This window comes from Lontra canadensis, unplaced genomic scaffold, assembly GCF_010015895.1.
Source record: "Lontra canadensis isolate GAN:19392208 unplaced genomic scaffold, GSC_riverotter_1.0 scaffold930, whole genome shotgun sequence".
In the NCBI taxonomy this organism is placed as follows: Eukaryota; Metazoa; Chordata; class Mammalia; order Carnivora; family Mustelidae; genus Lontra; species Lontra canadensis.
Window position 1 is genome coordinate 4,377 of NW_022631914.1, and position 17,880 is coordinate 22,256.

The 17,880-nt window shown below is 45.7% G+C and overlaps 1 protein-coding gene and 1 non-coding gene across 2 annotated transcripts; both read right to left on the bottom strand.

The window, feature by feature from the left end:
* Nucleotides 1–8,435: 8,435 nt before the first annotated feature.
* On the bottom strand, nt 8,436–8,599 carry LOC116863339. The gene has a single exon (XR_004381804.1). It is a non-coding gene; the product is annotated as a U1 spliceosomal RNA (small nuclear RNA).
* Nucleotides 8,600–14,724: 6,125 nt separating this feature from the next.
* Nucleotides 14,725–17,288, bottom strand: LOC116863338 (myomegalin-like; the record flags this gene model as incomplete). The annotated part of the gene is made up of 4 exons (XM_032850812.1): nt 14,725–15,026; nt 16,509–16,535; nt 16,799–16,845; nt 17,150–17,288. Coding segments are annotated over 4 exons (303 nt in total), but the record flags the coding sequence as incomplete, so codon positions are not given.
* Between the last annotated feature and the right edge of the window lie 592 nt (nt 17,289–17,880).

Sequence of the window (17,880 nt, forward strand, 5' to 3'; positions counted from 1 at the left end):
ATCAAATTTAGTGGTGTGGCAATGGAATACTATGCAGCCATCAAAAGAAATGAAATCTTGCCATTTGCAACAATGTGGATGGAACTAGAGGGTATCATGCTTAGTGAAATAAGTCAATCAGAGAAAGACAACTATCACATGATCTCCCTGATATGAGAAAGTGGAGATGCAACATGGGGGATATAGGGGGTAGGAGAAGAATAAATGAAACAAGATGGGATCGGGAGGGAGACAAACCATAAGTGACTCTTAATCTCACAAAACAAACTGAGGGTTGCTGGGGGGAGGGGGGTTGTGAGAAGGGGGGGTGGGGTTATGGACATTGGGGAGGGTATGTGCTATGGTGAGTGCTGTGAAGTGTGTAAACCTGGCGATTCACAGATCTGTACCCCTGGGGATAAAAATATATTATATGTTTACTAAAAATAAAAAATTAAAAAATAATTTAAAAAATTAAAAATCAGTTAAAAAAAGAAATTTTAAAAATAAATAAAAATTAGACACAAAACAAAACAAAACAAACAAAAAAACAATGCAATGGTCCTCTCTGGAATCAACCCACTTATAACCCCATTTTTCTTTTGCTGCCCCCTAGTCCACACCCATGTCTCTTTACTACCTGTCTGACCTCCATCCTTCCCCAGTGATGGAGACAGCTCAGGTGCATTGCTTAACCTGGAGGTGGGGCCAGAGAGAAGAGCACACATAGTACAATGGTCTGCCTTCAGAGTCAACTATAGGGTAGCTACAGGCAGTTAGAAATGAGCCCAATGTACCATTAGGAAAGAGCACTGTGACATTCAGTGGTACAGATTTGAGGTGTGGTAATGACATCAACTTCCTTGTGCAAGTATGTTTAGACTCAAGCATGAGACCATGGGATCAGAAGATTGAAAGGAAACTGTGTCAAGTGGGAAGATACCAAGTTACCAAAGTCACTCTGACTTGTAGAACTGTTTTGTCCATTAGCCATCATTTCCACCACAGAAGCTAGAAAATGTTCAACAGAGTCTCCACTTGCCTTCAAATTTAATCTGAGAACAACTTAGTTTGACCTGTTAATCCAAACTTTCCATTTTTTCCTCACCTGTGTTGACTACCAGGTATTTCAACTGCCCATTCCCATTTCCAGTGAGACTGCAGTGAGGGGAGAAAATAATGTGGTACATCCAGGGAACATTCTGTTTCTTGGTCTTCTTCTGTTCTTAGTGTGCCAACTTTAGTCGGCCAGTGGACATCTGACCACACATGGGAAACCCAGCAACTACTAAAAAAGTAGGGTCTCTGGTTTATCTTGGGAAATGTATAGCAACAATTAGGATTCTCCAGGGCTCAGAATGGCTCCTGATCTGCAAGGGCCAAGCTGCCCCATACTTTCTTTCTTTTATTTTTTAAAAGATTTTATTTACTTATTTGACAGAGAGATAGAGAGAGAGCACAAGTAAGCAGAGTGGCAGGCAGAGGGAGAGAGAGAGAAGCAGGATCTCTGCCAAGCAGGGTCCCCTTGTGGGGCTTGATCCCAGGACCCTGAAATCATGACTTGAGCTGAAGGCAGCCACTTAACCAACTGAGCCACCCATCACCCTTGCCCCATCCTTTCCTTAAGGGGAGTAATTCCAGATTCCTGACTCATGCACCTGTTTATTTTTTATTTATTGCTTTCTGTTTGTTTGTTTTTGTTTTTTAGCTAGTCTCCATCACCAACATGGGGCCCCTTAGATGAAGAGTTGCACACTCTACCAACTGAGCCAGCCATGTGTCCCTTCAGGCACCTTTGATATCTAGGCACATATCATGATTTCCATGTTGGCAAAAAGAGTTCAAACTCTGGGAACTGCCTTCAATCTACTCTCCTCCCTCTGGGCATGTTTCCTGAGTTCCTGCTGGGTGGGAGTCCTGTTTCCCATGCACTGATGGAAGACCCTGTAGGAAACCATACCACATCCCATGGGATCTCTTTTATCATTTCTGTGTAATCCTCTCTGGCTCTCAGTGTGCTTGTGCTCCTAAAGACACCTCTGATAGGACTGCCCAGGGCCCCTGGAGCTACTTTGTACCCAGTTCCAGAGAATGAGGAGTAAGTGCCATATATGACCACCAGCCCCATTGAGCTCCCCCCCCAAAGGCACTCAGCCCTTCACTAATAGGTACAGGAGGGTGAAATCCCCTTTCTTGGCCTGGGGTAAACTAACTCAGAAACACAAGTCACCTCCAGGGTTTCCTGTCGCTCTCAGGACAAAGCTCCCACACGGTTCTTGCTGAAAATCACCCCTTTCACAGCCATGAACTCAAAATGGTCACAGACCTAAGTGGAAGAGCCAAAACAACCATTCAAGAAGATACACAGGAGGAAATATTCAGGACTTTGTATTAAGTAAAGAGTTCTCTCGCTACAGCAAGAAAAAAAAAATTTGAAAAATGGAAGAGAAAAACGTAAGATGACCATTTTTTTTGCATCAAACATTACCACTGAGAAAAAGAACAGAGAAGTCACTGATAAGGAGGCAATATTTGTGGATTAAATACCTTCCTCGCCCACACTGAGAATTTATAACCATTCTCCCATCTTTTTGTTCCACCAGTGTTTCTGTGTTTGTCCTGATAGTATATAAATCTTACACTTGGGGTTCTTTTTGACGAAGTTCTTCCTTTATTTGCCTATATATATATATATATATATATATATATATATATATATATATATATAAAATTTTTTTCTCTTGTCATATACTTTTATTAGTCTTTTTGTTTGTCTGTTTTTGTTTGTATACTTCATCAATCTTACCTTGGGGCCCATTTGGGCTGAACCTTCTCTTTTATCTTCCTTCTCTTTCCTGTCTCTCTCTCTCTCTCTTTTTTCCTTTTTCTTTTCTTTTTTCTCTCATTTGGGTGGGGAATCCTGATTGCTCAGAAGTGTTCCAGGGTGCACCTTGACTGCACCACAGTTGATACATTCAGCTACATTCTTTCAGTCATCTCTCACCAAAATGACTAGGAGGAGGAATGCCCAACGGAAGAAAAATACAGAGGATGGACCTTCTGCAACAGAGCTAACAGCTATCAACATAGACAATATGTTGGAAAGAGATTCAGGCTAACAATTATCCAGGCAATAGCTAGGTTGGAGAAAGCCATGGATGACCAAATGGAATTGATTAGGGCTGAACTGAAAGCGACCAGAGTTGATGTTCACAATGTTAGGGCAGAGCTGAAAGCTACCAGGGATGAGGTTCACAAAGCTCTCAATGAGTTCCAATCTAATCTAAATTCTCTCAAAGCTAGGGTAAGTGAGACAGGAGATAGAATTAGTGATCCAGAGGACAAACAGATAGAGAGAAAGGATCAGGAGGAAGCCTGGAACAAACAGCTTAGAAGCCATGAAAACAGAATCAGGGAAATAAATGATGCCATGAAATGTTCCAACGTCAGAATTATTGGAATCCCAGAAGCGGAGGAGAAAGAAAGAAGTCTAGAAGATATAGTGGAATAAGTTCTTCATGAAAATTTTCCCAATCTCATGAATGGAACCAGCATTCATGTATTAGAGGCCGAACAGTCTCCACCCAAGATTATAGATTCCAAAAAAATCAAGACACCTGATAGTCAAATTGAGGAATCATAATTGTAGATATAATCTCTTGAAAGCCGCTAGGACAAAGAGGCTTATTACTTACAGAGGAAAGTCCATCAGAATAACGTCAGACCTGTCCACAGAGACCTGGCAAGCCAGAAAGGGCTGGCAAGATATATTCAGGGCACTAAATGAGAAGAACATGCAGCCAAGAATACTTTATCCAGCAAGACTGACATTCAAAATGGATGGAGAGATAAAGAGTTTCCAAGACCGATAAGGCTTAAAAGACTATGCAACCACCAAGCTGACACTGCAGGAAATATTAAGGGGGGTACTATAAAAGAGGAAAAATCCTAAGAATAGCACTGAACAGAAATATAGAGACAATCTACAGAAAGAAAGACTTCAAAGGTAACACGATGTCAATAAAAACGTATCTATCAATAATCACTCTCAATGTGGATTAAATACCCAAATGAGAACTCCCATTCACAAGACATAAGAGTACTTTGAACTCACTGAATGGGCAGAAGGAACACACTGTTAATAAAAAGCCAGTATAAGACTCGGATACACATGTTACCAAAGAAGACACATGAATGGTTCATAAGCACAGACAAGGATCATCAATGTTACTAGTCCGCAGAGCAGTGCATGTAAAACCAGGGACCAGTTTACACTAATAAGTGCAATTCTGACCAAAAGACAATACCAAGTGTTGCTGAGATCGTGGAGAAACTGGACCCTCGTAGATTGCTAGGGGGAACGAAGATGAAAAAGACACATTGGAAGCCACTTTGAGAGTTCTTAAGAGTTCAGCACAAGCTTCCCATTGACCCAGAAATTCCACAACCAGACTTCTATCTGAGAGAAATAAGAACATTTGTTCACTCAAGCCTGGTTCAGAAGCCTTTGGGGCAGCATGACTCACAACAGGAAAAACCTGACAGCAACACAAAGGGCCACTGACTGGTGAATGAACAAAAGGTGGCCCATCTGTACCATGCAATTCTACTCAGCAACAACAGGAGAGAAATCTGATTGAAGCTACAGCATGGAGGACCCTGAAAAGCATGCTAAGTGAAAGAAGCCAGTCGCCAAGGACTACATACTGTCTCATTCGATTTATGTACAATGTCCAGAAAGGAGCCATGTATAGAGACAGGAAGCAGATCAGCATTGCTTGGGGCTGGAGGAGGGAGTGAAAATTGTCTGCAGAGGGGCTGGAGGAAGTGTGGGGAGGAGAAGAAACCCTCTAAAACAAACTACGGTCCTAGCTGAACAACACTGTCATTGTAGGGACACCCTACAATGTATGTAAGTTTCACTTAAAAAAAAGAAAGGTGACAGTCCCACCTCAGTGTGTCCTGGGGTCCCCAGGCAAACACTGGCTGGCGAGTTGCCACATCCTGGGTCCAGCAGTTGGTGGTTTAGAGCCTGGTGTCCGAGGTCACAGCCAGAGTCAGGGATTCAGGGCCTGTGTCTTCAGCCTCTGGCCCCCTCAGTTCCCCTGGACTCCGCAAGGGGTCAGGTGACTTAAGGGGGAAGACCTCCAGGTAGCACAAGTAGATCAAGGGGCAGGAGGCAAAGAAGGGGGGAAGCAGCTCCCTGGAGATTTGGGGAGGAAGTAAGGGCTGTAGAGCACATGAAAGCAGCTGGCAAGATCTGGAAAGATTTTTTTTTAAGATTTATTTATACATTTATTTATATATTTATTTATTTGACAGAGAGAGAGAAAGAGAGAGAACAAGCAGGGGATGCTGCAGAAGGAGAGGGAGAAGCAGGTTTGGGGAGACTCGTGGGGGCTCCATCCCAGGACTCTGGGATCATGACCTGAGCTGAAGGCAAATGTTTAACCTACTGAGTCTCCCAGATGCTCCTGGATAGATCTGAATTAGGTTTGGTCTGTTGTTTAAGCTCTGCCCATCAACTTTTAGGCTAACAGCCAAAGACATAATGACATAATTGATGCTCTTCCTGCACTGGCACTGAGGCTCCCCTCCCCCCATCAGAATAGGGAAAAGAGCCTGTGTTGCTATTAAAATTCTTCTAAGTCTTAAATGGAACAGTTTGGGCTGGTTTAGGGGAATCTGCCCATTTCTGGCCATCTACATATGGCCAGCTTCTGGGTGCTGAGCCATCTCTGCAGGGACTTAGAAGGGGTACCCTCGTCCTTCAAATTGGAGCTGGAATTGTGAAGAAGGTTTCTTGTTAATCTGTATTTCCCTGGCCTGGGCTGAGCATCCTCATCCAAGATCAGGTGCTGCAGTGACCTAAAGTGGGGAACTTACTGTATGTCACTGCTTCTCTCTGGCAGAGTCAAAGGAGGCCCATGTAGTGGTGGAAGAAGAGGCAGGGATAGAATTCTACACTCTGTCAAAACATTGTCCACAGTGAAGATTTAAAAAAAATATTAAGAGGATAGATGTCAGATTATATACTTGGTGATACAATAACAGCTCTGCGTGGTGACAGAAGGTAGCTTACACTTGTAGTGAATATAACATAATTTATGGAGTTGTCCAATCACTATCTTGTCATGTGAAACTGATGTCACATGGTGTATCAACTATAAATCAAGTTTTAAAATAACCTGAAGGTGAGGGGAAACATTTGAAAAGGAAGCAATAAAACTACAGTTGACTGGGGAACAACAAGGGTTTGAATTGTACTGAACAATGTAGGTCCACTTAAGGGATGATTTCTTTTCTTACAAATATAGTATGGTACTGTCAATATATATTCTCTTCCTCATGATTTTCTCAATGACATCTTCTTTACACTAACTCACTGAATTGAAAGAATAAGGTATGTAATACAAACAACATAAAATATGTGTTAATCAACTGTTTTTATTATCTGTAAGGCTGTTACACTAAGTACACCCACAAACACCCCAGCTACTAGAGTCTATAACTTAAATCGGCAGAGTTGTAGAATATAAGACACACAAAATCAAGTGTTTCTAAACCCTAGCAATGAACAATTGGAAAAGGAAATTAAGAAAACAATTCCATTTATAACAGCACCCACCAGAATAGTATCTAGGAATAATTGATTCAAGGAGTCACAAAACCTGTACACTGAAAACTACAAAACATTGCTGCAGAGATTAAAGAAAACCTAAACAAGTGGAAAGACATCCCATGTTCACCGACTGGAAGGACTGAAGTGGCTAAGAAGGCAACACCATGTCGCTAAGAAGGCAACACCATGATCTGCAGATTCCATGGGATTCCTATCAAACTTTTTTCTTCTGCCTTCTCTATAGCACTTCACAATACATTTCCTCTCAGACATTGTGGTTTCTTTCTCTTTTTTTTTTAAATATTTTATTTATTTATTTGACAGACAGAAATTACAAGTAGGAAGAGAGGCAGGGGGAGAAAGCAGGCTCTCTGCTGAGCAGAGAGCCCGATGTGGGGCTTGATCCCAGGATGCTGGACGTTGGGATCCTGACCTGAGCCGAAGGCAGAGGCTTTAACCCATTGAGCCACCCAGGCACCCCAGACATTGTGGTTTTCATCTCTTAATGTGAGATTGGGGGTTTGTTTTGTTTTGTTTTACATTTTCCATGTAGCTGCTGAGTGTTTTGAACTGATGGGATGAAGTTATAACAAACGCTTTCTTGTCCTTTGGTGATTCTCACCTTGGTGTCAGCTCTGGGTCATTTTCAGATGAGTGACCCATCTCCTAATGAGGGTTAATTTCCCCTGCTTGTCTGCAGACCTCAAACCATCGCATGGGATGTCACACAATGTGAATGCTATCATGTTGGTTGCTGCATTTTTTTTGTTTGTTTTCTGTAATATAAAGTGTTTAGTGATGCATTTAAATTACTTGGAAACATTTCCAGCGTATCTTTAATGATTTATTAAATGGTCCAGAAGAGTAAACCACTTCCTGTGAGACCCTATTAGTGTGCCCCCCCCCCCAGTAAAAATCAAAGTTGGAAAGCATCAATGTAGATTCTGAATAGGGGCTTTTACACAGGAAAAAGCCCCAGCTCCGGTGAAAACACGAAGCCAGAAACCCTTTCAAGCTTGGATTTACAAAGCAACACAGCGGTGAGGACAGTTTTCCCTTGAGTCTGAGAGCAAGCAGAAGGCCCACCGTCCCTTGCCCAAGAGCTAACCTGCTGTCTGGGAAAGGTGTCAACTGAATGGGTCCTTTGCAAGTAGGCAGACATGCCTCTTTAGAAGCCCATCAAGGGTCATTGGGCTGGCTCAGTCCAGAGAACACCAGAGTCTGGATCTAGGGGTCCTAAGCTCGGGATCCCCTCACCTCTGCTGGGTATAGAGATTGCTTAAACAAATTTAAATAAATAAACAAAAGCATGTCAAGTTCCAAGGCCTATATTCTCTGAAGGGCCCTCTGGAGGAAGGCTGCCAAGGGTAAGAAGTGGCCTGATTAAGGATAGGGAGTCTGGGGACTGCGTGAGGCTTTGTAGGGTGCTGGTGGGAAAAGGGAGCCAGAGGGCAGCGGAGGGGACAGACTCTGGCTTGTGTTCCCTGGGGAGTGAAAGAAAGCACCTTCTTCGCCTAGATCCTGGGACTGCAAGACACCAAAATATAAGCAGAATCACACAAAATATTGAAGAACACCGGGCATGCTGCTCCAGGAGAGACCTCAAGAAAAACAAGAGGCCCAATCTTTTCCTGAAAACTGTGCATAGAGGACTCCCACGTGTCTCCGGTGAGAAAGACCATCAACCAGCAATGTAGTTAAGTGGGTTATAAACCACGCGTTTACTGAGTAAGTGGTACCGCTAAAACAGCAACACCTGCAAACGTTCTCTTAAAAGATAAAGCTGTAAGAAAAAATTAAAAATCAGAGCATTCTGTTATTGAACACCTATTACCCAGGGAAAGGGCAAACGCAGTCCCCCACTATCATAAATTATGGAGTCGAGTTTCCCACATTTGGGGAAATCACATGGGTCAGCACGTCTGCAATGCAATTGACAAGCCTCATACTGAGAAGACGACCTGCTTGATCATGGTATCTCCCCTGCCGGGTAAGTATGACCCTCTCCCCCTCCGCCTCTGCCCCACACTAGCCTCACCCGCCGTCCACCCTGCACACATGCTCACTTGCCAACCAACACCCCAAAACCCTCAGCAGCCATTCCTGCCCCAAGCATCCTCACCCTCCACAGGAGTCTTCCTAATGCAATGGAAGCTACAGCACTGCTACATCCTTTGCCCCAAGAATTCTCTGGCCCAGAACCGTGGCCTAATGGTAACCGATTTACATCAGACATGCCCCATCCATGTTGTCAGGGGTCTCCTCTCCACCACACAAAGGCAGACACACAGAGCACTCAGCACAGGGAAGGCTGCCCCAGCCTGAGGGGAGCAGGAGGGAGGTCTTTTCAGCAGACAGAGAAATGTAGATCCATCCCTCCCTCTCTCCCTCTCCTTAAAATCTGCTTTGGGGAGACAGAGGGCGTTGGCTACACCTGTGGAGCTCAGCCTCCTAGCCAGTCCCCCACGTACCCCCCCAGGCCTGGACACCCTGGGGGATGGGGCAAGGAACCAAAAGTCAGCAACCTCTGGGCTGGCGCTCTGGCTGACACCTGCTGGCAACATCCCAGGCCCTGAGAACACCGCAGGGGATGGCTTCTTCACCAGGCGGGCTCCTAGGGCAGGGACACAGAGTTCCCTCGTGGCTGCCTCGGAGAAAACGACCAAGGATCCCACTGTTGAGGACAGGGCCAAAGGAAACTATCCCTTCTGCTCCCTTAGATTGGGCTCAGAGTTCACAGCAGGGGGTTAGCAGGGTTTCAGGTGTCCTGCTCTGCCACCACCTTCCCTCCTCCCTCCACCACGGTGCTCTTCCCCTTGGATGAGATTTCTGCATCAAAGTCGGTGGAAAAAAGCCCAGTCTGGGAGACAAAGCAAAACAAATACTCCCAAGAGACCAGTACTTGGGCAATTGTATGGCCCTGGATGGAGCGTCCTAGGGTCCTGATTTGCCTTCGTCTTGATTGCGCCTTGAGGGAGTGCTTTTCTTTTATTGGATTGTTAAAATTCAAAAAGATTGGGGGACAGAGGGTGTCCAACTTTAGTTGTCACCTAGTTCATAGTGTGGTGGGGGACAGAATAATGCCCCATCCCTAGGAGGTGTCCATGCTAATGCCAGTGAGGAGGAAGCAGAAGGCTAGCTAAAGGAGAAAGCACAGGCTGACTCCCTGAATCCCTGACCTCCCACTCTTCGGTGAGATCTCTGGGACAGTTCCAGGAAGCTGCCAGCTATCTTATTGGTAATGCCGAACTATAGGGAAAAACAACCTTAACTTGACAATGGCAAAGACCTCCAGGATCTTGAAGGTCCTCTTTAACATATTCTTTTTTTTTCCTCTCTTTTTTTAAATTATTTATTTTCAACATAACATTATTCATTGTTTTTGTACCACACACAGTGCTCCATGCAATCCGTGCCCTCTCCAATACCCGCCACCTGGTTCCCCCAACCTCCCACCCCCCCACCTCTTCAAACCCTTTAGATGGTTTTTCAGAGTCCATAGTCTCTCATTGTTCACCTCTGCTTCCAATTTCCACCAACTCCCTTCCCCTAACTCCCCATGTCTTCCATGCTATTTGTTATGCTCCACAAATAAGTGAAACTATATGATAATTGACTCTCTCTGCTTGACTTATTTCCCTCAGCATAATCTCTTCCAGTCCTGTCCATGTTGCTACAAAAGTTGGGTATTCATCCTTTCTGATGGAGGCATAATACTCCATATCTTCCTTATCCATTCGTCCATTGAAGGGCATCTTGGTTCTTTCCACAGTTTGGCAACCGTGGCCATTGCTGCTCTTTAGCATATTCTTTTGAAAACCTCCCTTTCTCCCAACCCCTAATGCCCAAGTGTATAATGAACCTTGGCTCCCAACCCCACGCAGCAGCTCCCTCTGCCCAAGGGTCCTGTCCCCATGCTTTAGTAAAACCAACATTTTGCACCAGAGACATTGCAAGAATTCTTTCTTCATCGTTGGCTCCCAACCTCACTCCACCAAACCTCACCTGTATTCCAAAAACCCATCACCAGGAACCTGTGCACGTGTTCCATCAGCAGCAAAAGGGACCCTGCAGATGTGCTTATGTTAAGGACCTTGAGACGGGGAAATGATCCTGGATTCTCCAGGCAACCCCCTGAATGACAAGGGGGTCTTAAAACTGGCAGAGAAGGAGGTCAGAAGGATGCTGCGTGAGGAGGACTCTGCCTGCTGGGGCTGGGACTGAGCATGGAGGAGGGGCCTCTAAAAGCTGGAACAGGCAAAGAGACGTACTATCTGCTTCACCTAAAAAAAAAAGAAACTGCCAGATATTTTACCAGCAAAAATGGGATTTGTCGGGAATAAAAGGGAAAGGCGATCTGGGATAAAGCAGCGTTGGCAAATCCATAGGCAAGTCCAGAGAACAAATGGGAGGGCCACTCTTCTTTTTGTTTTTGTTTGTTTGTTTGTTTTGTTTTGTTTTTGTTTTTGTGTTTTTTTAATGGTTATTTTATTTTATTTGCAACTCTTATTTTTTTTACTTATTTTTTTAATTTTTTTTCAGCATAACAGTATTCCTTGTTTTTGCACCACACCCAGTGCTCCGTGCAATCCGTGCCCTCTCCAATACCCACCACCTGGTTCCCCCAACCTCCCACCCCCTGCCCCTTCAAAACCCTCAGATTGTTCCCACTCTTCATTTTGAAGGAAAGGGGTCAGTTGGGAAGATTGTTCTAAAAGTCCATCGTGGTGAACTGTGAGTTGGAAGAGCGCTGGTGTCTCCCTGGGGGAACAAAGCTAGCGTTCCTGACTGTGGCCTGGTTAGTAGAGGTCTATGCCTGTGCAATGTCAAGTCCCAGTAAGGTCAGATCAGTCCCTCCCTTGGGGCCACAATGCCCAAGGAGGTAAGTAGGGCAGAGGAGCTCCTTTGCTAAAACCTCCACACTGCATTTTATTGTGGTCTCCCTTGACTAATTTCCACCCTCTCCTAGAGCCTCCAGAAGGGAAGGTACCCTGTGGACATCTCGATCTTAGTCCAGTGAAATCCTTGTTGGGACTCTTCACCCTCAGAACTGTAAGATAAAATATATATATATATATATATATATGTATATGAGTTCTTTTAATGCGCTCCGTTTATGGTGACTTGGTAACACAGTAAGAAGCATCTAGCTCATTCACCTAGTGGTAATGAGTTCTGGGGAATGAGATAAATTCTGTACAAACTCTACAGGTTTTCTGTCTTAGGTCCACAGGTCAAGAGCTAATTTTATTCGGGTTTTGTCTTATTTTTAGGTACCTGCTGATATGATGTGGGCCAGGAGCAAATGGTCAAGAAAGAATTTTTGAGGCATCTTCAGGGCAAAAACCATGTTTTTATTAAAGTTCAGGGACAGGACTCCTGGAAAGGAAGAGGTGCCCTGGGATTTTGAGGAGTGATTGATCATATAATGTATGTTGGGGGTGGAGGGTGGAGATAAAGACATTTCCAAAGGGATTTTTAGGTGTTATAAGAGACTGTAAGGAATTTTACTTTTATTTACATTTCACTGGCATTTGCTCTCCTCATCACCTGCCATCTTTTCTTTTTTCTTTCCATTCTTTTCTGTGGGATTCACAGTCCGTTCCCTGCATGGGCTCAGCCAGGTTCTTTATGGGAATTATGCCAAGTGGAAGCCATTGGCGGCCACACAGAAAGACATTTCAAGAGTGGGCTCTGTTACTCTCACAGAAGGGTTAGGACATAACTTACAAAGAGGTGAATATTGGACAATCTTCCCATTAAAGGTACATTTTTGTTGTAACGAGTTCTCTTAAGGCACGAAGCTACTTTTCAGCCTTTCACAAAGGGTGAAAAGCAACTGATCTGTGACTGGATCCTGAGTGGAGTGAGGTTAATATGATATAATACGCTGTTGCTTTCCTAAATGTTATGTATTTAAAATGAGTTTTGTAGAAGCAGTATCTGAGTTCCTCACTGATTACTGACTATCCCATCAGAGTACATCAGCCCTGGTGGCATAGGGATGGAGGAGGAATCGCTGGGATGCTGGAATAAGTACAGGGCGACATGGTCTCACGCTTGGTTTCTTTGCCTTAATAGCTTACCGACATTCAGCCAATTGGCCAGCGAGTTCCTCTGTATTGACAGCTAAAGGCCTCCGTGGAAATACTTGAACAACAGAGTGGGAGAGCAGATGTGGAGTCACTCCATCGACTAATAAAATATGAGGCATCCCTACCTCAGGTGGGAGTCTTTTCTTGGGTCTTTCTGTTACTGGTTGCAGTGGTGGTGATGGTTGTGAGATTCTATTTGAGGGTTTTGTTTGTTGTTGTCCGTGGTTGTGACTCTCTAGGAAATAATTGTGGAGTGATAGCTTTATAGTAATTCTTGGAAAGTAAAAGAACATAACTAAGGACTCTTCCCAAGGAATATTTGCAGATCTCTGTGCCAACATTTATGGAGGACTTATACACTTTTCAGTTAAAGGTTATCAATCGAAGTGAAACAACTCTATAATTTTGGGTCAGTGTTGGAGAACAACAGTTTTAAACTGTGGTCTGCATCAGAATCACCTGGGGTAAGATACAGATGTAGTGAAAAGAAGGGCCATCTGTACCCCAATGTTCATAGCAGCAATGGCCACAGTCATCAAACTGGAAAGAACCAAGATGCCCTTCAACGGATGAATGGATAAGAAAGATGTGGTACATATACTCTACGGAGTATTATGCCTCCATCAGGAAGGATGACTTGGGACAGGACTGGAAGAGATTATGCTGAGTGAAATAAGTCAAGCAGAGTCAATTACCATATGGTTTCACTTGTTTGTGGAGCATAAGGAATAATATGGAGGGCATGGGGAGCTGGAGAGGAGATGGGAGTTGGGGGAAATTGGAGGGGGAGATGAACCATGAGAGACTGTCACCCTGAGAAACAATCTGAGGGTTTTGGAGGACAGGGGAGTGGAAGGCTGGGTTAGCCTGGTGATGGCTATTATGGAGGGCATGCATTGCACGGAGCCCTGGGTGTGGTGCATAAACAATGAATTTGGAACACTGAAAAGAAATTTTTTTAAAAAGGCTAAAAAACAACAACAACACACACACACACACACACACACACACACACACAAACCTCTGAAACCCAAAAGAAAAAAAAATCACCTGGAGGTATTTGTGTAAGAAATGCAGATTCTGGGGCCACACACCAATGGAATAGTTGGGATTAGAGCCCAGGAAGTGGCTCCTATGATCTCCACTGCTGATTCTAAGGCTCTCCAAACCTGAGAACCACTCTCTAATATTTTTAGATTGGGGATTCTTGAAAAGTGACAGAGAAGGCAAAACTCCTTTTAAACTTAGACTTCAACAGTAGTCTATGACCTTCTTAGGGACAATGTGTCTTTCCTACTCTTACATGCTCAGCCTAGAGACTGGTGCCGAAATCAGAAACAGAGCAGGTGAGGAAAAACCTTTTATTTCTTTGTACACATTTTACTTTCATAGCCGCCAAAAGGACTGTTTCATTTCCTCTAACAGACCCTATCCGCCACTTATGTTGCCCTCGACAAACTACTATAGCAACATATATAAATATCTGTCGTACATTTATACACACGTACACGCCTTCTAAAGCACTGTCAGGACACAGACTAGGCTCTCCCACAACTGGGGCTTCTCAGGTGTCACTTAAAAATGATCACTGGTTTGTCTTACAGGACTTTCAATGGGCTTTGGCTGGCCCTGAGCCCGAGTTCCCCAGAGAGGAGTTAGGTGATGAAAGGGAACGGTGTATTCAGACTGAGGTGGCCACACTTCGGAGATGATAAAAGAAGGGAACTAGGAGGTGCTAGGCTAAGCAGGAGATGGCACATGGGAAGCCACCGCTTTCACCAGGAACATTCAAAGCACTCAGGAGCCACGATGTAGACGGACGTCCAGCCGAATGGTGGCCAGGCTAAGCCAGCCCCTGGGAAGCATGGATATCTGGGAGTTGTGCTGGCTGAGCCCCACTAGCCCTCAGGGCACTGCTGTCACTCGTGGGCTTTGGAATGGGCTGAGGAGCTCCTGTGTGGGGATCAGAGGTCCCATCTGTAGGAAGCAGGGTCTTGTGTTCCCTGAGCTGACCGTCTGAGGGCAGGCGTTGGAGTGAGGACTGGCTGTGGCCGGTTCCCAGGCCAGTGAGGTGCGCAGAAGCATTGTCAGGAGCTCCTCTATAGACCAGTGCTGGGATGAACAGCCCCTGGCAGGTAGTGTTCCTCAGCCACAGGAGAGGCTGTCTGCCCTTCATCCTCCTCCACGGGGAAGAGGATGGGACCCTCTGGCAGGTGTGGAGGACTGGGCTCCTGGTCTCCTCAGCAGATTAGAATCTGCACCAAAGGGGGACAGGCCCAGTCTTCCTGCTGTTTGAAGGACCTCCAGTGGCTCCTTTTCTTCCGTGGCTCCTGGAAGGCAAGGGTCACAAGACGGAGGTGCACAGCAGTGCCCTTAGGGACTTCACCTGGAGACAGAAATATGACAAGGTGAGAACCTAGTTTCAGGTTCTTCTTGTGGCTCCCTGAGCTGCAGGGATCACTGGGAGCAGGGGCTGAGCCAGGAGCTCAGCAAGAGCCTGTCAGAAGGATGAGCCCAGGGGAGGGGGTGTGGACTTGAGGAGCCCCTCATGCCACCAGGTGAGAGGGAAGTTTCCCCACCACCTTGGGCAGGAGACAACTGTGCTCAGAGGCACTGCACATGAGGTGCTCAGATCTCACACTCCCTCTTCACGGGCCAGTCCACTCCCTGGTTCACTTGGAGCAAAAAGATGGCTTCTGTGACCTCCCGGGAGCCGAAGCACTTGGTATGAAACATGCCCATGAAGAAACAGCCTGTTGTAGGAAGGAGAAGATGTAATGCAGGGAAGTCCCCTGTTCAGTTCATGTCCCATGTACTTAATGAGGATAGGGAGGGGCCCCGTCAGCAGGGAGCTCCAATAGCCCCTAGTGTCACCTCTTACAGATGGATGGTCCAAGGCCACAGAGCCAGTTGGTGACAAGCCTGGGATTGGAACACAGGACTCATGCCCTTTCCATTGGTCTCTGGAAAGTGCAGAGGAAACTTGCAAACATGGGGAAGCCAGTGGGTATGTGGGGCTGTTTGGTTACCTTTGCTGGGACAGGAATAAGGCTTTACAGAGGCCATCTTTTATGTGTTCTTCTAAAGAGGCTCAGGAAAGAAAGGAATCATCAGAGTAGAAAAAAAGGGAATTAGAAAAAAAAAAGTTTGGAGGGGAGGGTGAAATCATTGCCCGACCCATTTTCACACCATGGGATCAATATTCTCTCAGGCTACATAAGGAACATTCCTAGGAAAAGGTCCAATTACTTATGGCAGAACTTTGACGTCCAGTGAAGGGTTTACTTTCTTTCCCTATTCTTTTTTAAGGATCTCCATGGCTAGCATGGAGCCCAACACAGGGCTTGAAGCCTCAACCCTGAGATCAAGACCTGAGCCAAGATCAAGTCAGATGCTCAACTTCCTGAGCCACCCAGGTTCCCCTAAAGGTTTAGTTTCTGATTTACAAGCCATTTGGTACACTTCAGCTTACTTGCTAGGGATCGGGTTAGTATTTCAAGTAAATGTACAGAATACCTGCCATATACCTAAAATGTTTCACTTCAAGTTTCATTTTTATTTGTTATCAAATTCTCTTTTAGGTCAAGAAGAACCAATGGTTTTCTTTGGAAAAGGAAAGATCAAGACTGAATGGCTATTCTCTGCCAATAGAGTGTGCAACAGAATCAACCGATTTGATGACATCACCAGTTTATTATTTTATGAACTGAAAAGGGCTACAGGAAACACTAGAGCTGGCCCCAGAGCCCCTTTCCTAGAAGCTAATTCAGAGGCATACTCCCCATGTCCTCTTGTCTTGGGAATCAACTCACTTGCTTTCCTCGGACTCCTGACTTGGCCTAAAAGAGGGAAGAAGTGCGGTGAGGAGAGAAGAGGGTCACGATGTCACAGGGAGATGAGATGGCAGGGAAGGGACTGGATTGGGAGAGGTGATGGGGAGCAAATCTAGAAGGACATTTAGTGAGGACCTGAGTCCTAGGTATGGACTGGAAATCTCCTGAAAGTTCAGAGTGGGTCGGGGATCATCTGCAGACTCTGGAGACAGGTGGGGATGGATTTGGGCTGGGTTCTGTGGCTCTGGCAGGTGCAATGGTGTCCTTACCTCCAAATTAGTCCTTGCCTTCTTCAAAACATCATGTGTCCTCGTTACTAAAACAACAAAACAGCCCAATAGGTAGAAGTGACCATCTGTGGCCATACTTGCCTAGTGTGTTCCAAAGGGTGTCTTTCTGGCAGCTCAGATCAGGGTCTCTTTCTGCCCCCATGCACCCCTCCCTCTGCATCCCCAATTACTCATGGCACAGGAGGTTTGGGGACATCACACTGGTCTGCAGCCCTCCTCCCCACCCCACCCAGTCTGTCTGGTCAGGGTCCATAGGCAGCACAAGTGGGGAGCCTGGAAGTCCTCTCACCCCTACTTTCCTCTCTCATCCCCTGCCTCAGGGGCACCCACACTGATTAAAGATGAACTGCTGCATGCTCTCCTTCTGTTGGTTGGCAAGCTTCAGATGCTCTGCTGTGTTCTGCAGGACACTCTCCTGTTTGGACAGTCTGGTTCTCAGTTCCAGAAGTTCCCTTTGCAGGGACTGTCCCTGGGGAAGGGAAACAGTCTCTCTGTCACAGGTCAGAAGGCCTCAAGCACCTGATGCTTTGTGGCCCTTGAAAATCAAAAGCAGGATTCTACAATCCTCTCAATGATTTCTGGACTGGAGTCCCTCCAAGAGAGACACTAGAAGGCTCCAGCTGAGGCCAGCTTAGACCAAGGCCATTAGGTCAGCACACTGAGACACTGGGAGCCCCCATGCACATGGACACGGGCCTCCACTCCTGTGGCTGTAGAGGCCCTGATCCCCGGGCAGTGCCAGGACTCCCAGCGGTGGACCAAGAGCACACATTCAGCACTGACATTAGTTCTAGTGCCAGGGCCTCATGGATAAGACTCGCTAGTGGGGCGTGTTTTGCCAGGGGAGACTGTGTGATTCTGTAAATCTTTGGAACAACTTCAAGATGGCAGAACACCTTCTGCCTCAGAACCAGCATAGTTGGGGCCCATAAGGTGTTAGTGCTTTAATCTGCCCTCATGCTCCTAGGCGGGGCTGGAGGAGGGAGATGGAGAAAATTTCCTGTCCACACTCCCCCCGACCAGAGTCCAGGCCTCATATCTGAGAGCACTTGGTGGGGGGG